The sequence below is a fragment of the Hoplias malabaricus genome, chromosome 7, assembly GCF_029633855.1.
Source record: "Hoplias malabaricus isolate fHopMal1 chromosome 7, fHopMal1.hap1, whole genome shotgun sequence".
In the NCBI taxonomy this organism is placed as follows: Eukaryota; Metazoa; Chordata; class Actinopteri; order Characiformes; family Erythrinidae; genus Hoplias; species Hoplias malabaricus.
Genome location: NC_089806.1, coordinates 42,891,680 through 42,913,475, shown reverse-complemented (window position 1 = coordinate 42,913,475; position 21,796 = coordinate 42,891,680). Strand labels below are relative to the sequence as shown.

Below are 21,796 nucleotides of genomic sequence, written 5' to 3'. Positions count from 1 at the left end.
CTTTTAGCTCTAATACTTCAGCAATTATAGTGAAGAGTAAGTTTAAAAGGACAAAAATGTCAGTTTAATATAGAAATATAACTGACTACTGCATTTCTAAATAACAATTTACTGTACAGTTTTTGTAGGTTTTTTTATATTCAGTTCCTCTGAAATTTTTTAAAGAAAAGACTGAAAATTGTAGCCAATTAACTTAACATTACTTCCTGGATTCCTGTTTCCTCATCTTCAATGTCTGGTAAATGTAATATTAACATGTGAAAACAGACCTCAACCACCAACAAATAATTACCACATTATTCTCTGAGTTATTCTTAATTTATTCTTTAAATTGTTCTTCCCTTCTTCAATGAGAACATCAGCTGCAGCTGGTTAAAGGCCACTACACAGTAGGAGAAGCAGAGCTGTGAACGTTAGCTAACTGAATACCAGGACTTGGTCCAGCAGTGCAGGTACCAAGGGTGGAATGCCCAGCTATTCCCAGATGAGGTTCGTTTTAGGAAAAGCCAGGAGCTAGCTTCTTATCTGTATTTCCCAGTCCACCTTAAATGCAGTAGCAGTCACATTTTGCGGCTCGATGGCACTTTACCACAGAGAAACGCTTGTGTGTATGAAATGCTGTGCCAACACTCTGAATGTAAGGTGTAAAACTAAACAACAGACGTTTCATGTTGAAAGTTGCATAGCCGTTCAAAAACTGGACAATTTTATATGATGAAAACAGATAATCTATCAAGAGTAACAAGTAACTACAGTTTTTCACATAAAATCAGAAATGTAGGCATTATGTTAGATCAGTTTTTTCATATTTTCACTTCAGACTTAACAGACTTCTTGAAATTGTGGAAATAGGAATCCAGAAAATAGCCAAGAATTCTGAGGCCCAAGTTAAAAATCGTGTAAGTTTAGAATTGGGAGTTTTCAGCCTAGTGAGAAATATCAGCTGCAGCTGGTTAAACATCACTACACAGAGCAGGAGAAGCAAAGCTGCTACAGAGCCAGGCTTTTATGACAAAAACAATAATATCTCATTTTCTAGAAACCAGAATGAATGTGGTTTAAGACTTAACACATATAGACTGTCCATTCCAGAAAGTCCACATTTAGCCACTCCCACTCTGCTTCTTTATATTCTCAGAGAAAATGAAAGGGTCAAGTGCAGGAAAATGGCAGCATCCAATATTTCCCTAGATCAGGACCAGTTCATGTGTCCAGTCTGTCTGGATCTGCTGAAGAACACAGTTTCTGTAAGGTGTGTATTAATAACTGCTGGGATCAGGAGGATCAGACGAGGATCTACAGCTGCCCCCAGTGCAGAGAGACCTTCACTCCGAGGCCTGATCTACGCAGAAACAACATGCTGGCTGAAGTGGTGAAGAAACTGAAGAAGACAGAGCTCCAAGCTCCTTCTCCTGCTCACTGTTACGCTGGACCTGGAGTTGTGGAGTGTGATTTCTGCACTGGGAGGAAACACAAAGCCGTCAAGTCCTGTCTGATGTGTGTGGTGTCACTTTGTAAAACTCACCTTAAACCTCATCTGGAAATTCAAGCCTTGATCAAACACAAATTGGTCAAAGTCTCCTCAAAACTACAAGAGAAGATCTGCTCTCTACACGATGAAGTGATGAAGATCTACTGCCGCACTGACCACAGCTGTATCTGTTATTTATGTACGATGGAGGAACACAGAGGCCACGACACAGTTGCAGCTGGAGCAGAAAGACAAGAGAAACAGGTCTGAATTTCTATTGTCTGTGAATATTAATTAAGTGTAGATTTTTGGAACAACTGAATGTGTTCAGAGAAACAGTGATTTTGACCAGTCAGGTCAGACAGGTCTGAACAGCTAAGACCCACATACTTTCTTTTTTGGAGATAAATGTACAGTGTCAACGTCTGTTATAGCAACATCTTATGCTTAAGGAAATGCTCTTATCTCACAGTTCATACAGAGTTTATTTTGATCCAGATCCGACTGAAAGATTTGCAGAGGGAATCTCAGCAGAGAATCCAGGAGAAAGAGAAGAAGCTGCAGGAGGTGAAAGAGGCTGTGAAAGCTCTTAAGGTGAGTAGTGAGGAGAGAGCGGCTGGAGCAGATATTCCACCCCTCAGTCCCACTCTCCTCCAGTCGGACAGTGAGGAGCTCAGTGCTGGACACTTACAGACCCTACACAGACACAGTGTGGAATACCGTGTGTGTGTGTGTGTGTGTGTTGTTACGGAAATGTTTTAATTAATCTATGTGTAACCAGGAAGGAAGATCGATAGATCAATTGCTCAAAGAATTCTTTGGGGAGAACAGAGGAATAAGACACGCAGTCAAAGATTCTCTCTTATCTCACGAGTTTATTGAACAAAATCAAGTCATACATATAGAGCCCCAGTCACGTACACCATCAACGTTTCTCATACCTTTAACCCAAACATTCCCTTATTGGTTGAGAAATGGTGAGAATGTCGTTGAGTTCCTTCTAATCTGCTCAGGCCTGTATTTTTCCACAGGTCACCGTAACCACACAATGCAATAAATCCCTTCAACTTCAAGCACTAAGGCCTACTGTATGACTAAGAATTAACCAAGATTAATCAAACCCCATATCTTTTGTCATTAGTTATTATGAATCATTACTCATTAGTGTTAATCTGCATTTTTCCATTACATTCCTCCCTTTTTATGTAGATAAAAAGGCCTGCCAAAGTTTCTAGTGTAACACTCATAGGGAGCATTCAAATTGTCAACATAATCATCTGGGTTTTCAATCATCTCTGTAGGAGACAACATTAAGAAGGACTTAAGCCATTTGGGACATTCACGATGTATAACTGAATAGTTGGATGTTTTGGAGCCAGCTGCTAGAGCACAATCTCTAGGACACATATAACCCCCCTTTATTGACTGATCTAGCATGTCTTCATCCTTACACATTTTACCTTTATTCCCCTGCAGTAAGCATTCTACCTTATCCTACCTGGATCTGGATGCATTTTTCTCATGTATTTGGCACAAGTGGAAGCATTGTAAAGAAACGGCATGATAATTGGAACGTCCCGTGCCCCCATACAGACATAACATGATGTCTGTATGACAGTGACAGTGTATTTAGGTTTTTGATACCAAAGATTTATACCTGAATGTATGGTGCCTCTGGGATAGCCCGAACCTGGAAATGACCCAGCCAATGCCGGTGCCAACAACATCACCCAAATGATTAACAGTTGGTAATCTTTCATTCTTGCTTCGCGGTGTCTCTGTCGTCCCTCTGTAAGGCTGGTGCCTTTTTGCAGTGCGACACGTGGATCCAGGGTGCGCGTCCCTTGACCTTCACCGCAGTTTCAATAGTGAGCAGGACTTGGAAAGGCCCCAACCACCGTTGATTCTTCCAGGGCTTACACCTGTGATCCCTTATCACCACCCAATCTCCTGGTTTCAGAGTGTGTAGCTTCCCCTCCAATTGTTTAGGCAAAGCTGCTGCTGCCTGTAAGTGAACAGAACGCAGAATTGTTAGTAATTTCTTACAATAGGACAACATGTGATCTTCCAAAAGTCCCATGTCGTCCACGTGGCCTGGTGGATCCAAACCCCATCTCGGTGGCCTGCCAAACAAAATTTCAAAAGGTGTTAACCCAGTTTGGTTCTGGCTTGCATCCCCATATACATCAAAACCAGTGGTAATGCCTGCACCCAATTGAGCCCTGTTTCTACACAACATTTCTGAAGCTTGCTTTTGATTGTTGCATTTTCAATCTCGACTGCTCCTGCACTCTGTGGATGATATGCACAGTGTAATTTCACATCAATGCCCAATGTCTCTTCTCGCTGAGTGAGTGCTGTGCTGATAAAAGCTGGTCCATTGATACTCCCAATGCGTTGAGGAATACCCCAACGAGGAATAATGTGCTGAATCAAAACTTTGGCCACTGCCTGAGCGTCTTTTTTGCTGGTAGGAAAGCACTCAACCCATTTAGAAAACATATCCACTACCACCAGACAATACCTTTTCCCTTGCACTGGTTGAGTTCAATGAAATCCATCTGCAAATGTTCAAATGGCTCATTGGGTGGAGGATGTGCCCCTGGTGTTATTTTAATGCCTCGAGCTGCATTGTGCTGGGCGCATATGAGACATTTTTCACAAAATCATTGTGCAAAAATAGTGAACCCTTTTGTGTACCAGATTCGCTGTACTGCAGATCCCAAAGCCCCTTTAGATGCATGATCTCTCCCATGAGACAATTTTGCAAAATAGGGAAAATAAGCAGAGGGTAGGCAAGGCCTACCATCTAAAGCTTGCCACATTCCGTCCTTGAAAACACAACCTGCTTTGCGCCAAGCTCTGCTTCTGAAGCCTGCGAGGTTAGTTCTGTGTGTGAGAGGGTGGGGCTCTGGAATAGAGGATTCCTGGAAAAGAGAAAACATTAGGTCATTATCAGCTGCTTTCTTCGCTGCTTCATCTGTAAAAGCATTTCCTCGTGCCACTTCTGGAGTGTCTTTTGTGTGAGCCTGGCATTTAATCACAGCAACAGCTTTTGGCAACAGGATTGCTTTTAATAATGCTGCCACCAATGTGTGATGTGCAATGTGTTTCCCTGTGGACGTCAGAAAATTTCTGTAGGACTATATCATTCCAAAATCAAACACACAGGAATATGCATATTTGGAGTCAGTCCAAATATTTACAGTCTTACCCTCAGCCAGTTTGCATGCTTCTGTAAGAGCCACCAATTCTGCTGCCTGCGCTGATAAAGAACTTGAAAGCCTGCCGGACCACAAACACTCATGCAAGGTCACAACTGCAAATCCCACTCTGTTTTTTCTGCAGTCATCGCGAGACGCGGATCCGTCCACATACAAGTTGAGATCAGCGTTATGAATTGGAACATCAGTTAAATCAGTCCTGGGAGAACACACCTGTGAAATGGCTGCTAAACAGTCATGAGGTTCTCCATCATCTGATGTAGGGAGTAAACTTTCTGGATTTAAAATTGTACAACGCTGAATAGTAACATTCAGCAGTTAAAGCAACAAGGCAACAAGTAACCAGCATGCAGCTGACAAATCACGTTTCCTGTTCTAACAAATACCATTAACACCTCGTGTTGAACCACCAACATCAACTTTGTTTTTGTTTTTTGTTTTTTGTTTTTTTTAAACCATGATATCTCTAGAAGCTAGGATCACCAGTTTTGCTGGAGAAATATGCACCTGTGCATATTAATATTAATTATTAATAACCCCATGAGAACACAACAATGCAACATTATCTTCATGACATGCTTCAGCATCAGACAAACAAATAATCTACTGAAGACGTGCACTGCCTCCTGGAAAAAGTAAATCCTTAAATCAGCCTTAAGTGCTGCATTAAAAATGATCAGTGATTCTGCGTAACCCTGAGGCAATCGGGTCCATGTCCACAAATTATCCTTAAATAAAAATGCCAACCAGTACTGTATTTCTGGGTGCACCGGAATGCTGAAAAACGCATTCACTAAATTAATCATAAAAAAGTGCTGTTAACAGGTTTAACAGGTGCCTGGGATAAGACTGTGCGCCGATTTGGAAGTTCTGGAGAGGGTGGATGAATCTCAGGAATAATCTCAGAATTTACTGCCTGCAGGTCTTACACAAGTCTCCACTCTCCAGTTTCCCCTGAAGCACTAAATTTTATTATTCTTCACCAAATAAATTAGGACCGCGACCCTGAAATGGAGAAGCGGAAAAGAAAATGAATGAATGAAAGAAAAATAAATTAGGGCATGAACCGCTGAATTAGGGCGGAGAACCATCACACCAGCAGTGACGAGCGAATTGAACACTGATGTGGTGCCCTCAATAGTGAAGCGCTTGAGTGGCTTTTTTGGTTGATAGTCCCTTTTAGGATTAACTACTGTTACGGAAATGTTTTAATTAATCTATGTGTAACCAGGAAGGAAGATCGATAGATCAATTGCTCAAAGAATTCTTTGGGGAGAACAGAGGAATAAGACACGCAGTCAAAGATTCTCTCTTATCTCATGAGTTTATTGAACAAAATCAAGTCATACATATAGAGCCCCAGTCACGTACACCATCAACGTTTCTCATACCTTTAACCCAAACATTCCCTTATTGGTTGAGAAATGATGAGAATGTCGTTGAGTTCCTTCTAATCTGCTCAGGCCTGTATTTTTCCACAGGTCACCGTAACCACACAATGCAATAAATCTCTTCAACTTCAAGCACTAAGGCCTACTATGTGACTAAGAATTAACCAAGATTAATCAAACCCCATATCTTTTGTCATTAGTTATTATGAATCATTACTCATTAGTGTTAATCTGCATTTTTCCATTACGTGTGTGTGTGTGTGTGTGTGTGTTGTAACAGAGCTCTGCACATACAGCAGTGAGGGACAGTGAGAGGATCTTTACTGAACTCATCCGCTCCTTTGAGAAAAAGTGCTCTGAGCTGACAGAGCTGATCAGAGCTCAGGAGAAGGCTGAACTGAGTCGAGCTGAAGATCTCCTGTTTGTACTGTTTGTAATCACAGCATTCCTGTAGGTGTCTTACGCTTCTACAAAATGTTATCCATTATTCATTTGAAATAAATCTATATCTATTTACAGTAAAATTAAATATAGAGGAATGTCTATAAAATGTTATGAAAGGTAACATATAACGATGAAAAACTGAATTCTAAGTTATACTCTGATATCTACATAGGGAGTACGTGAATTAAGTCAGGGTCCAAAATGCATGCTTTACTACCCTGATTTGACCCTAGACTAAAACAAGTCATTTTCCCTTGTACAGAGGGCTCATGATTAATTTATCCCTGTTTGATACCACATGAAACAGCACATCTTTAATTATAACAAATTAAAACACCAGATTCCACACATTGTCACCTTAAAAGGCTTGAAGAACATGGGTCAAAAAGAGCCTGGGCAAGTGGGGGCCTTCCACAGCAGAAAATTATGGCCTGAAGTCTGAAGATTGGAGCCAGCTCGCAATTCTTTCCATTTCAGATCAGTGTGCGACACACTTCTGACACCAACAAACCTGCAGAGGAGGGGAATGAAAGAGGACACATCGTGCAAATTTTGTGGAGGGAGAGGGACACTGGCTCAGACTGGAGGGGTGTAAATGTGCACTAACTCAGGGGAGATACAGATGATGCCACGACAATGTCCTCAAACACAGGCCGACACCTTGGAGCAGGGGGGAGGGAAAAACAGTCAAACCCACAACAACAGTCCCATCCATCCAGATCAGGCAAGGAGGGGAGAAGCCACCTTCCTCCAGGAAGATCAAGAAGAGCCTCCTGCAAGTGGCACAATCACAGGATATGAGGGTGGACCTGGGAAGAAAGTTGCATTTTCTGCAGGTGGTCCAGACATCCCTGAGGCATGAGTACTCAAAGAGTAATGCCATCAAATACCAGGACTTGGTCCAGCAGTGAAGCTACCAAGGGTGGAAGGACCAGCTATTCCCAGATGAGGTTGGTTGTAGGAAAAGGCAGGAGCTAGCTTCTTATTCGAATTTCCCAGGCCACCATAAATGCAGCAGCAGTTACATTCTGCCACTTTATAACACTTTACAACAGAGAAACACTTGTATGAATTGCTGTTCCAATGGTCTGGATGTAAGGTGTAATTATAATCAACAGACTGTTCATGTTTAAAGTTGTATGGCTCATACAACTTGGACAATTTCATACGATGAAAACAGATCTAACAGTATCAAAGTTCTGCATTACAAGTAACTACTGTATATTTGTTTGTTTTTAGCATACAGTCACAAATTTAGGAATTATGTTAGATCTGTTTTCACCTCAGACTTAACTGACCTCTTGAAATTGTGGAAATAGGAAGCTAGAAAATAGGCAGGAATTCTGTGGCCTGAGTTAAACCTCATGTCATTTATGCATTGAACAGGGTTTTAGACCTGTTTTCAGATGTTAATATCAGATAGCAGACACTTTAATGTTGAGGAAAGCGGAATCCGAGAACTAGCAATATGTTCAGATGTACAGAATAATAAAAGTATTAACAATTTTATTCTCTTGGAACTGTTCTCATAATTCACAACTGACTATTAATTACATTAATTGCAATTGCTTTAACTCAATCACATATGACTAGATTTCGACCAGATGATGTCATCCTGTGGTGTCCAGATCTTCTCATTTAGATCCTCAAAGTCCTTTAGTCGGCGGGTCAGTTATAGCCAGTCACTGCCCATCTACTGACTTCCAACTCAGTTCCTTCTGGCTCTTTCTGGTGCCTCTCCTAACCTGTGAGCAAATGTTGTCCTCTCTCTTCTGTTATTCCAAAGAGGGATGTACAGAAAAAAAATGAAACTTTGAGGCACAGAAAATTTTAAACATCATCTGAAGTCAGTTATGACAAAACATTTTATTTTCTATAATCCCGAATCAATGTGTATGACACTTATAAAGAACAATTTTACATTTAAAATTTCAGTTGGATAAGTCCTGTCCAATCCAGACATTTGATTTGTAGCCACTCCCACTCTGCTTTATCTTCTCAGAGAAAATGAAACTCTGCTCAATGTGCAGCTCTCTCTCTAGAAGGATGAGAAGGTCTGAAGGTTTTTTTTAGGTCTGATAGAATCTAACATAAGCTCTGTTCCCCTACTTGCTTCCATGGCTATAGCATGCTGCTTGTTTCAACTATTAAAGTTCATACCTGACAACCCGGGTGTGGAATGGTACTGGGGATTGGGCAGTTGGTGGGATCCCAGGTCAAAGCACAGAGTTATGCTCCGGAACCCACACTGGCTGCAGCACAGAGACACCAGTGCTTTCAGAGACTCTTTCAGAAACACCAGTGCTTCAGCTATGTTTCCTCTGATGACACAACCTGGTCATTCTAAGATTTAGTACATTAAATTTGAAATTAAATTGAATTTACGCATAAATAAACCGACACATTTTATGATGTAAGCCGAAATTGAGCTTCCCCTCCATGAAAGACCAGCATCCGCCACTGCAAGATATACCTGTTGTTAGATCTGTTATAGACTGTTAGATCAATTTTCATCATATGAAGTTGAGTTCAGCATTCTGAGCGTGAACACAGCATGTCATACATACAAGTGTTTTTCTGTGTTAAACTGCCATCTATAGGTTTAAGTGTGTAACTGCTGCTTTAAGGAGGAATGGGGAAATTATAATTTATTTCAAAGAGTGGAACACAGAAAAAAAAGAAGGTTAAGAAAAAATAAATCACAGAAAAATTAAGCCTAACGAGAAAAATCAGCTGCAGCTGGTTAAAGGCCACTACACAAAGCAGGAGAAGCAGAGCCGTGCTGTTAGCTTCCAGGCTAGCTAATATTTAAATAGATTTTGTGGAGTTATATATGAAATAATGTATAGTCTTATGGTACTACAACCATATTTTTTAATATTATTAAAGGTAATAAAGACAAAGAAGTTGAAATTAAATGTGCTGAAGCAGTGGATTACCAGAGGCAGCTAACAATCTTTCATTTATTTTATGTCATTGCACAGTGATTTTTGCATTAAAACAGACTCTAAAACTACACTGCATTTTGAATTGTGATCTTCCATTGAGGATTGAGGATAGAGTCCAGAACTAGGATTAATCCCTGTCTGGGGAAACCACCTCTAGTTCTTTAACAGCTACATCTATTTAAACTCCACTGCTGTCTGTGTTAATCTAATATCAGACGTCTACAGAATCTCTCACAACATTTACACAGTTTTACATTAATCAAAGTACATCTGTTTAAACAAACACAGAGGACTACAGCACAGTCACAGATTTTTCTCTTATTTTATCTTTTATATGTTTATTTAAATGCTGCAATTATAAAGTGTGTCAGATTCTCTACAAAGTGGAGTCTTTTTAATCTACTGCTACATTTCATCCCTTCCTTGATCTTTTCTTCAGTCTCCTCCCCTCTCTCCACCTCCTTCCCTCTGTGACACTTAAGCCACAACAGAATCAGGAAGCAACTCCTCCTCAGAGAAAACAAAACTTAACTCAGTCTGGAACTCTCTCTCTCTCTCTCTCTCTCTCAGTGAGTGATTGCAGGAAAATGGCAGAGGCCAGTATCTCAGTAGATCAGGACCAGTTCATGTGTCCAGTCTGTCTGGATCTGCTGAAGGATCCAGTGACTGTTCCCTGTGGACACAGTTTCTGTAAAGTGTGTATTAATGGCTGCTGGGATCAGGAGGATCAGATGAGGATATACAGCTGTCCACAGTGCAGAGAGCCCTTCACTCCGAGGCCTGTTCTATGCAGAAACAACATGCTGGCTGAAGTGGTGGAGAAACTGAAGAAGACAGAGCTCCAGGCTCCTTCTCCTGCTCACTGTTACGCTGGACCTGGAGATGTGGAGTGTGATTTCTGCACTGAGAGGAAACACAAAGCTGTCAAGTCCTGTCTGGTGTGTGTGGCGTCACTTTGTGAAACTCACCTTAAACCTCATCTGGAAATTCCAGCCTTGATCAAACACACATTGATCAAAGCTGCCACAAAACTACAAGAGAACATCTGCTCTCTACACGATGAAGTGATGAAGATCTACTGTCGCACTGACCACAGCTGTATCTGTTATTTATGTACGATGGAGGAACACAGAGGCCACGATACAGTCTCAGTATCAACAGAAAGAACCAACAAACAGGTCAGAGCTTCACCTGCTGAAGACAGTATTTTAAATCAGTTCTGTTTCATGTGTGAGTAAGAATTATGGCTTTACAGTAAACAGCACCGTGTCAACTCTGTTAAAACAACATCAGATTCTTAATTAATGATTTACTCTTATCTCACAGTTTATAAAGTGTTTATTTTGATCCAGAGTCGACTGAAAGATTTGCAGAGGGAATCTCAGCAGAGAATCCAGGAGAAAGAGAAGAAGCTGCAGGAGGTGAAAGAGGCTGTGAAAGCTCTTAAGGTGAGTAGTGAGGAGAGAGCGGCTGGAGCAGATATTCCACCCCTCAGTCCCACTCTCCTCCAGTCGGACAGTGAGGAGCTCAGTGCTGGACACTTACTTGTGTGTGTGTTGTAACAGAGCTCTGCACAGACAGCAGTGGGGGACAGTGAGAGGATCTTCACTGAACTGATCCTCTCCTTTGAGAAAAAGCGCTCTGAGCTGACAGAGCTGATCAGAGCTCAGGAGAAAGCTGAACTGAGTCGAGCTGAAGAACTCCTGGAGAAACTGGAGCAGGAGATCTCTGATCTAAAGAGGAGACACACTGCGCTGGAGCAGCTTCCACACACAGACGATCACATCCATTTCCTCCAGGTAACACTCACTGTGTGATCTATAGGGAGAACTGAAGCTCAGGAAGGCTCTAAAAGATCTGTATTCCTGTTCTCCTTTACCCTTCTGTATTCTGTAGAGTTTCCAGTCTCTGTGTGTCTCTCCTGGACCTGAGGACTCACCGAGAATCAGAGTTAATCAACATCTCTCATTCGACACAGTGAGGAAATCTCTCTCTGATCTGAAAGAGCGACTGGAGGAATTCTGCAAAGAGGAGTTCAGTAAAATCCCTCCGCTCGGTAAGAGGAGACCCCTTATGTGAAATATAGTGACGGACACAGTTCTTCCTCAAGTACAGACTAAAGAAAGACAGGAGATCAGCAGAGTTACACGAGACATCAGATAAGACATGTATCACAACACGCACATGGCACATGAGTATCAACAGACTTTGATAAATAAACTCTCCTTGACTCGGCTGTTAAGGAGAAGTGTTTATTACGTTAGTTATATATAGAAAAGCTAGAGAATGTTTTCAAGGGTTTAATCCATTTTATGAATTAAAAGCAGCAAGAAAGGGCAAGTTGCTGGCAAAATATATACAAAGCTTTTGATATTTCAAACTGTTTTCTGGTGTGTAGACTTCAATAAAATCTTCAGAATCAAGAAAAAGTAGTCTGCAGTCTCAAGACGTAACCTTCAAAGATTTACTGTATTAAAAAACAATCTCAGATGTTCACAATGTCAGATGTTTAGTGTTTCGCTGGCTTCATCAAATCATTAATTACACCTGTTGGAGTCCTCCTTTTATTCTTTTGCCACACTTCTACCTTCCTTCCACAAATGGCAAATGGCACATCCTTTGAGTGTGGACTACTTTTTCTTGAATTTAATTATTTAAAAGTAACATTTGCTGGAACTCTCTGAATGTCGTCTGTTTTCTGTTGAGGATCATTTGGTTTCTGTCTCCACAGCTGCAGCAGTTCAGTTGATTTTACCCTCAGAGCCAAAGACCAGAGAAGATTTCATCCAGTGTATGTGACACACACATACACACAAACTTTCACATTACAACAGATCAACACACACACATACCAACAATATATGAATTACACATGTAAGGAGGGAGAGCATCTACTTTCCTTAAATATGTTCATTTTCTGTTGTTTCGTGTGTTTAGATTTCTGTCGTCTGACCCTGGACCCCAACACAGCACATCAGTACCTTGTTCTGTCTGAGAATAACAGAGCAGTGATGAACAGTGTGAGAGTCCAGGGTTACCCTGATCGTCCAGAGAGATTTGACGGCTGGTGTCAGGTGTTGAGTAACGAGAGTGTGAGTGGACGCTGTTACTGGGAGGTTGAGTGGAGCAGCATTTTAAAAAATTGTTTATACATAGTAATGTCATATAAAGGGATCAGCAGGAAAGGAAAGGGTAATGACTGCTTGTTTGGACGAAATGATCAGTCCTGGAGTCTGCTGTGTTCTCCCTCTCTCTCTTTCTTTCACAACAACGTTGAAACTAAGATCTCAGCCCCGTCCTCCTCCAGAATAGGAGTGTATGTGGATCACGGCGCAGGAACTCTGTCCTTCTACAGCGTCTCTGACACAATGACCCTCCTCCACACCGTCCACACCACCTTCACTCAGCCACTCTACGCTGGGTTCTCTATTGAAAATGGATCAACTGTGAAGTTGTGGGATCCAGAGAAATGAATGTATTTACTTATTTTTAACTGATGAAAATGATGTGAAAATAATTCCTTGTTTACTTGTTTTTATTTATAAATGATGTATTATAAAATAATTTCAAATGGTCACCATAGTTACAGTTTGTGGATAAATCCTTTATATTTCTAGGTGTCTGTTGCTGTTTTCATGGTTTAAAAGAGTGATCTGTAATACTGATAGTGAGCATTTATAACGGGTGTTGCACTCCACATTCAAAACGCTGAAGAGGGTTGTTTAACCCCTCCCCCTTCTCCCAGACCCAAACACGGAACCTACAAGAACCAGTGCTTTGGACATTCATAGCTAAAGAAAATGTGCCCTAATCAATCTGTTGACACAGAAGTGTACATCATTTCACCGAAACATCCACCTATGCCAGTGAAAGGCAAAGCACAAGGGTCATGTTTATCCTGTATTTATCAGTTTATATTCGACTTTCCATTTCCACCTTAAATGGAAACAGACAAGGCCGATGTTATCTACTAAATATTTTTCCGCTTCCACCTTTAAACCTAATTTAAGGAGGCCAATGTTTTTACTTATTTACAATTTTTATATTTAAACATTTATTTTCACCTTAAAGGGGTATTTTTATGAGGCTACGTTTGTCATCATTCTCCAACTCATTTAAATTTTCTGTTCCACCTTAACTAGGCAACTATGTGAGGCTGAACACATCTGTTATTCCTCACTTCATTTAAACACACAAACCACATCGTTTACAACTTTAATCCACACATACGTGTCCCTCTGCATTTGATAGTTTTTTAGAAATTACTTTGTTACCTGTTCATGAGAAAATTAGCCAGGTCTGAATTTGTTTTTTAATCTTGCTGGGCTCAAAGCTGTCTCTACTTTTCAAATACATTGTTAGCATTTATTATCGTTTCACTCTGTCTCTGGTCATAGAGATTTTTAGAAGGATGCCAAGTTTTTTTTTAGGACTGATAGAATCTAACATCATCTCTGTTCACCTGCTTGCTTCCGTGGCTATCGCATGCTGCTTGTTTCAACTATTAAAGTTCGTACCTGGCAACCCGGGTGTGGAATGGTACTGGGGATTGGGCAGTTGCTGGGATCCCAGGTCAAAACACAGAGTTATGCTCCGGAATCCATATCGGCTGCAGCACTACTCTCAGAGACAACAGTGCTTCAGCTATGTTACCTCTGATGGGACAACATGGGTCATTCTATGATTTAGTACATTAAATATTTTACAGATTGCTCCTTTAAGTATATACTATATATGATATTTATGGACCAGTGTAATAATGTCTTCATAATAATGTTTTGTTGCTCAATGTGCAAAAATATATTAAAATGCATGTGCCATATTTACTGTTTGTAATCACAGCATTGCTGTTGTTTTTGTACTCTTGATTTTTTTTATTCATTATTAATTTGCAATAAAATCACATAGTCCTGCTCCAGTTTATTGCAAATGGCTAAATTGTCTTCAAATCGTGTCCTAACTATATTCCATTTTAATGGTTTATAATAATTAATTTGTTCAAGACTGTAAATTGTTCTCTGGTCTTTATTAAATAGAGGGTGTGTGAGTATAGTTGGGATAAATTCCCTTGATACCGCATTTCATACAGCGCCCTGTGGTATATTCTGACATCTATAGGTGACAGGATATACCTGCTGTTAGATCAGTTACAGACTGTTATATCAATTCTCATCATATGAAGTTGAGTTCAGCATTCTGAGCGTGAATACAGCATGTCATACATACAAGTGTTTTTCTGTGGTAAACTGCCATCTACAGGTTTTAGTGTGTAACTGCTGCTCTATTTAAGGAGGAATGGGGAATTTAAATAATCTGGTGAGTACGTAGCCAACTAAAGCCTCATGGCAGTGTGGAGCTTTCTTGTGTTGTATCAGAGTTTATTTCAAAGAGTGGAACACAGAAAAAAAAAGAAAGTTGAGGTAAGAAAAATTGAAGCGCAGGAAAATTAAGCCTAAGAAGAAAACTCAGCTGCAGCTTGTTAAAGGCTACTACACAGAGCAGGAGAAGCAGAGCTTCCAGGCTTGCTAATATTTAAATAGATTTTGTGGAGTTATATTTGAAATTTTGTAAAATCTCATGTTTTATGGTACTACAACCATATTTTTTAATATTATTAAATGTAATAAAGACAAAGACGTTGCCATTAAATGTGCAGAAGCTGTGGATTACCATAGGCAGCTAACAATCTTTCATATATTTTATGTGATTTCTGCATTAAAACAGGCTCTAAAACTACACTGCATTTTGAATTGTGATCTAACACTGAAGATTGAGGATATAGTCCAGGACTAGGATTAATCCCTGTCTGGGGAAACCACCTCTAATTCTTTAACAGCTACATCTATTTAAACTCCACTGCTGTCTGTGTTAATCTAATATCAGACGTCTACAGAATCTCTCACAACATTTACACGGTTTTACATTAATCAAAGTACATCTGTTTAAACAAACACAGAGGACTACAGCACAGTCACAGATTTTTCTCTTATTTTATCTTTTATATCTGTTTATTTAAATGCTGAAATTATAAAGTGTGTCAGATTCTCTACAAAGTGGAGTCTTTTTAATCTACTGCTACATTTCAGTGTTAATTCTGTCTCTTCCTTGTTCTTTTCTTCAGTCTCCTCCCCTCTCTCTCCCTCCCCCTCTCTCCGCCTCCTTCCCTCTGTGACACTTGAACCACAACAGAATCAGGAAGCCACTCCTCCTCAGAGAAAACGAAACTAAACTCAGTCTGCAACTCTCTCTCTCTCTCTCTCTCTCTCAGAGTGAACGATTGCAGGAAAATGGCAGAGGCCAGTATCTCAGTAGATCAGGACCAGTTCTTATGTCCAGTCTGTCTGGATCTGCTGAAGGATCCAGTGGCTGTTTCCTGTGGACACAGTTTCTGTAAGGTGTGTATTAATGACTGCTGGGATCAGGAGGATCAGACGGGGATCTACAGCTGCCCCCAGTGCAGAGAGGCCTTCACTCTGAGGCCTGTTCTACGCAGAAACAACATGCTGGCTGAAGTGGTGGAGAAACTGAAGCAGACAGAGCTCCAGGCTCCTTCTCCTGCTCACTGTTACGCTGGACCTGGAGATGTGGAGTGTGATTTCTGCACTGGGAGGAAACACAAAGCTGTCAAGTCCTGTCTGGTGTGTGTGGCGTCGCTTTGTGAAATTCACCTTAAACCTCATCTGGAAATTCCAGCCTTGATCAAACACAAACTGGTCAAAGCCTCTACAAAACTACAAGAGAAGATCTGCTCTCTACATGATAAACTGATAGAGATCTACTGTCGCACTGACCACAGCTGTATCTGTTATTTATGTACGATGGAGGAACACAGAGGCCACGATACAGTCTCAGTATCAACAGAAAGAACCAACAAAGAGGTCAGAGCTTCACCTGCTGAGGACAGTATTTTAAATCAGTTCTGTTTCATGTGTGAGTAAGAATTATGGCTTTACAGTAAACAGCACAGTGTCAAAGTCCCTTAAAGCTACACAGTTCTCTTCATTAATGATTTACTCTTATCTCACAGTTCACAAAGTGTTTATTTTCTATCCAGAGTCGACTGAAAGATTTGCAGAGGGAATCTCAGCAGAGAATCCAGGAGAAAGAGAAGAAGCTGCAGGAGGTGAAAGAGGCTGTGAAAGCTCTTAAGGTGAGTAGTGAGGAGAGAGCGGCTGGAGCAGATATTCCACCCCTCAGTCCCACTCTCCTCCAGTCGGACAGTGAGGAGCTCAGTGCTGGACACTTACAGACCCTACACAGACACAGTGTGGAGTACCGTGTGTGTGTGTGTGTGTGTGTGTTGTAACAGAGCTCTACACAGACAGCAGTGAGGGACAGTGAGAGGATCTTTACTGAACTGATCCACTCCTTTGAGAAAAAGCGCTCTGAGCTGACAGAGCTGATCAGAGCTCAGGAGAAGGCTGAACTGAGTCGAGCTGAAGAACTCCTGGAGAAACTGGAGCAGGAGATCTCTGATCTAAAGAGGAGACACACTGAGCTGGAGCAGCTTCCACAAACAGACGATCACATCCATTTCCTCCAGGTAACACTCACTGTGTGATCTATAGAGAACTGAAGCTCAGGAAGGCTCTAAAAGATCTGTATTCCTGTTCTCCTTTACCCTTCTGTATTCTGTAGAGTTTCCAGTCTCTGTGTGTCTCTCCTGGACCTGAGGACTCACAGAGAATCTGGGTTAATCAACATCTCTCATTCGACACAGTGAGGAAATCTCTCTCTGATCTGAAAGAGCGACTGGAGGAATTCTGCAAAGAGGAGTTCAGTAAAATCCCTCCGCTCGGTAAGAGGAGACCCCTTATGTGAAATATAGTGACGGACACAGTTCTTCCTCAAGTACAGACTAAAGAAAGACAGGAGATCAGCAGAGTTACACAGTGGAGAGAGTGTGTGGAGCTTTCCCCTGTCTCTCCTCGACTCTGCTGTTACTGAGAAGATTTTATTAAATATTTATTAATAGAAGATCTATAGGTTATTTGCCTGTGTTCAGTCGGTTTGACGATTTAAAACATAAACATTTACTGGAGCTCTGTTCCCTGTTTCTTTTTTTCTGGATGATCGTCTACTTCTTTCTGTTGTGGATCATTTGATTTCTGTCTCCACAGCTGCAGCAGTTCAGATTTTACCCCCAGAGCCAACGACCAGAGAAGATTTCCTGCAGTGTATGTGATACACACACCCCCCCCCCCCCCCCCATACACACACATGCACACACACACACACACAACAAAAAAACTTAAATAAGTAAGACAGGTTCTTTCTAGATGCTCATATAGTAAAAATATATGATTTATAGAAGTGAGGAGTGAGAACAGAAGATACAGTTATTTATTTAAACATGTCATTTTTCTGGGACTTGAAACACATTTATTCATTTTCTTCCCATTCTTTAGATTTCTGTCGTCTGACCCTCGACCCCAACACAGCAAATCAGCTCCTGGTTCTGTCTGAGAATAACAGAGTAGTGAGAAACAGTGAGAGAGTCCAGGGTTACCCTGATCATCCAGAGAGATTTGACGACTGGTTTCAGGTGTTGAGTAAAGAGAGTGTGAGTGGACGCTGTTACTGGGAGTTTGAGTGGAGCAGTGATAAGAGTTTTTATTCACACATATCAGTGTCATATAAAGAGATCAGCAGGAAAGGTAGTGGTGATGAGTGCTGGTTTGGACACAACGATCAGTCCTGGAGTCTGCAGTGTTCTCCCTCTCTCTCTTTCTGTCACAACAACATTGAGACTGAGATCTCAGCCCCGTCCTCCTCCAGAATAGGAGTGTATGTGGATCACGGCGCAGGAACTCTGTCCTTCTACAGCGTCTCTGACACAATGACCCTCCTACACACCGTCCACACCACCTTCACTCAGCCGCTCTACGCTGGGTTCTGGGTTGGTAGGGGATCAACAGTGAGGTTCTGTGATTGAAAATGATGCTTCTGTGTATTCTTCAGTTACCTTCTATATATTTTACAATCCTTTCATTACAGGTTTTTAATTAACTGATGGACACCGTATGAAATTATTATTATTATTCCTATATTTCGTATGTGTAAATTTAAATGGCGTGTATCATAACATTTGAAATTAAATCCATAGTTCCATATTATATGTACAGACTTTGAATATGTGTATATTCTTAATGTAATAGTTTAAGGATCTACTTATAAAGTTATACAGCACAGTGTAATAATATCTGAATAATAATGGATTGTGAGTGAAGTCATCAAAAGGATTTAAAATGTATGTGGTAGATGCATTGTTTGTAATCACAGCATTCCTGTAGGTTTCTTATGTTCTACAAAATGTTATCCATTATTCATTTGAAATGAATCTCTATTTACAGTGAAGTTAAATATAGAGGAATGTCTATAAAATGTCATGAAAGGTAACATAGAATTCAGTTTTTCATCGTTATAAGTTATAATCTGATATCTACATAGGGAGTACATGAATTAAGTCAGGGTACAAAATGCATAGAAGGTTTACACATCCTTTACAACTCTGATTTGACCCTAGACTGAAACAAGTCATTTTCCCTTGTACAGAGGGTTCATGACTAACTTATTCCTGTTTGATACCAGATGAAACAGCACATCTTTCATTATACCAAATTAAAACACCAGATTCCACACATTGTCACTTAAAAGAGCCTGGGCAATTTGGGGCCTTCCACAGCAGAAAATTATGGCCTGAAGTCTGGAGATTGGAGCCCGCTCACAATTCTTTCCATTTCAGATCAGTGTACGACACTCTTCTGACACCAACAAACCTGCAGAGGAGGGGAATTAAAGAGGACACATCGTGCAAATTTTGTGGAGGGAGAGGGACACTAGCTCAGACTGGAGGGGTGTAAATGTGCACTAACTCAGGGGAGATACAGATGATGCCATGACAATGTCCTCAAAACACAGGCCGACACCTTGGAGCAGGGGGGAGGGAAAAACAGTCAAACCCACAACAACAGTCCCATCCATCCAGATCAGGCAATGAGGGGAGAAACCACCTTCTTCCAGGAAGATCAAGAAGAGCCTCCTGAAAGTGGCACAATCACAGGATATGAGGGTGGACCTGGGGAAAAAAGCTGCATTTTCTGCAGGTGGTCCAGACATCCCTGAGGCATGACGTGGTCATAAAGCCTAAAGGGTATCAAGACTGTACTGAGGGTCCCATGGGAAGATGGATGGGAAATGGCCTCAAAGGGTAAAGCCATCAAAAACCAGGACTTGGTCCAGCAGTGCAGCTACCAAGGGTGGAAGGCCCAGCTATTCCCAGATGAAGTGGTTGTAGGAAAAGGCAGAAGCTAGCTTCTTATTTGAATTTCCCAGTCCACCTTAAATGCAGCAGCAGTTACTTTCTGCCACTTTATGGCACTTTACCACAGAGAAACACTTGTATGATTTGCTGTTCCAATGCTCTGGATGTAAGGTGTAAATATAATCAACCGACTTTTCATGTTTAAAGTTGTATGGCTCATACAACTTGGACAATTTCATATGATGAAAACAGATCTAACAGTCTATAAAAGTTCTGCATTTCAAGTAACTACTGTATATTTGTTTGTTTTTAGCATACAGTCACAAATTTAGGAATTATGTTAGATCTGTTTTTCACCTCAGACTTAAATGACCTCTTGAAATTGAGGAAATAGGAAGCTAGAAAATAGGTAAGAATTCTGTGTCCTGAGTTAAATATCATATAATTTAGGAATTGAACAGGGTTTTAGACCTGTTTTCAGATGGTAATATCAGATAACAGACACTTTAATGTTGAGGAAAGTGGAATCCAAGAACTAGAAATATGTTCCGATGGACAGAATAATAAAAGCATTAACATTTTTATTCTCCTGGAACTGTTTTCATAATTCACAACTGACTATTAATTGCATTAATTGCAATTGCTTTAACTCACTTACATATGACTAGATTTCGACCAGATGATGTCATCCTGTGGTGTCCAGATCTTCTCATTTAGATCCTCAAAGTCCTTTAGTCGGCGGGTCAGTTATAGCCAGTCACTGCCCATCTACTGACTTCCAGCTCAGATCCTTCTGGCTCTTTCTGCTGCCGCTCCTAACCTGTGAGCAGATGTTGTCCTCTCTCTTCTGTTATTCCAAAGAGGGATGCACAGAAAAAAATGAAACTTTGAGAGAAAAGAATAAGGCACAGAAAAATTTAAACATCAGCTGCAGTCAGTTATGACAAAACAACATTTTATTTTCTATAATCCCGAATCAATGTGTATGACACTTAACCAACTGAAATTTTAAATGTAAAATTGTTCTTTATAAGTCCTGTCCAATCCAGACATTTGATTTGTAGCCACTCCCACTCCCACCGCTTTATCTTCTCAGAGAAAATGAAACTGTGCTCAATGTGCAGCTCTCTCTCTCTAGAAGGATGAGAAGGTTTAAGAGATGATCTAACATCATCTCTGTTCCCCTGCTTGCTTCCATGGCTATAGCATGCTGCTTGTTTCAACTATTAAAGTTCATACCTGGCAACCTGGGTGTGAAAATGGTACTGGGGATTGGGCAGTTGGTGGGATCCCAGGTCAAAACACAGAGTTATGCTCCGGAATCCATATTGGCTGCAGCACTGCTCTCAGAGACACCAGTGCTTCAGCTATGTTTCCTCTGATGAGACAACCTGGTCATTTAAATATATTACAGGTTGCTCCTTTAAGTATATACTATATTTATGGGCCAGTGTAATAATGTCTGCATAATAATGGTTTTTGGCTCAGTGTGCAAAAATGTATTAAAATGCATGTGCCATATTTACTGTTTATAATCACAGCATTGCTGTTGTTTTTGTACTCTTGATTTTTTTTATTCATTATTAATTTGCAATAAAATCACATAATCCTGCTCCAGTTTATTGCAAAATGGCTAAATTGTCTTCAAACCGTGTCCTAACTATATTCCATTTTAATGGTTTATAATAATTAATTTGTTCAGGATTGTAAATTGTTCTCTGGTCTTTAAATAGAGGGTGTGTGAATATAGTTGGGATAAATTCCCTTGATACCGCATTTCATACAGCGTCCTGTGGTATATCCTGCCATCTATAGGTAACAGGATATACCTGCTGTTAGATCTGTTATAGACTGTTAGATCAATTTTCATCATATGAAGTTGAGTTCAGCATTCTGAGCGTGAACACAGCATGTCATACATACAAGTGTTTTTCTGTGGTAAACTGCCATCTACAGGTTAAAGTGTGTAACTGCTGCTCCATTTAAGGAGGAATGGGGAATTAAAATAATCTGGTGAGTACGTAGCCAACTAAAGCCTCGTGGCAGTGTGGAGC

At 40.6% G+C, this 21,796-nt stretch overlaps 3 protein-coding genes across 5 annotated transcripts; all 3 read left to right on the top strand.

Annotated features, from left to right (window-relative positions):
- The first annotated feature begins 1,166 nt into the window (after positions 1-1,166).
- Positions 1,167-7,441, top strand: LOC136702760 (tripartite motif-containing protein 29-like). Its single transcript, XM_066677900.1, is given in 5 exon segments — positions 1,167-1,233; positions 1,236-1,735; positions 1,970-2,065; positions 6,367-6,506; positions 7,183-7,441. Coding segments are annotated over 5 exon segments (1,062 nt in total).
- A 2,558-nt stretch (positions 7,442-9,999) lies between these two features.
- On the top strand, positions 10,000-14,222 carry LOC136701513 (tripartite motif-containing protein 16-like). Its single transcript, XM_066676084.1, has 6 exons — positions 10,000-10,656; positions 10,831-10,926; positions 11,044-11,277; positions 11,375-11,534; positions 12,210-12,269; positions 12,416-14,222. The coding sequence occupies exons 1-6, from the start codon at positions 10,066-10,068 to the stop codon at positions 12,949-12,951; spliced, it is 1,677 nt and encodes a 558-aa protein (XP_066532181.1). The 5' UTR covers positions 10,000-10,065; the 3' UTR covers positions 12,952-14,222.
- Positions 14,223-14,763: 541 nt separating this feature from the next.
- Positions 14,764-20,785, top strand: LOC136701828 (tripartite motif-containing protein 16-like). Of its 3 annotated transcripts, XM_066676569.1 has the most exons (8): positions 14,764-14,794; positions 15,747-16,356; positions 16,533-16,628; positions 16,788-17,021; positions 17,117-17,276; positions 17,599-17,655; positions 17,887-18,041; positions 19,224-20,785. In XM_066676569.1, exons 2-8 carry the CDS (start codon positions 15,766-15,768, stop codon positions 19,275-19,277), a joined length of 1,347 nt encoding a protein of 448 aa, XP_066532666.1. In that variant the 5' UTR covers positions 14,764-14,794; positions 15,747-15,765; the 3' UTR covers positions 19,278-20,785. The 3 variants fall into 3 exon arrangements, with proteins under 3 accessions (XP_066532666.1, XP_066532664.1, XP_066532665.1); XM_066676567.1 differs by lacking the exon at positions 19,224-20,785 and having other exon boundaries at positions 14,772-14,794; positions 17,887-19,200; XM_066676568.1 differs by lacking the exons at positions 14,764-14,794; positions 19,224-20,785 and having other exon boundaries at positions 15,728-16,356; positions 17,887-19,200.
- The last annotated feature ends 1,011 nt before the right edge of the window (positions 20,786-21,796 follow it).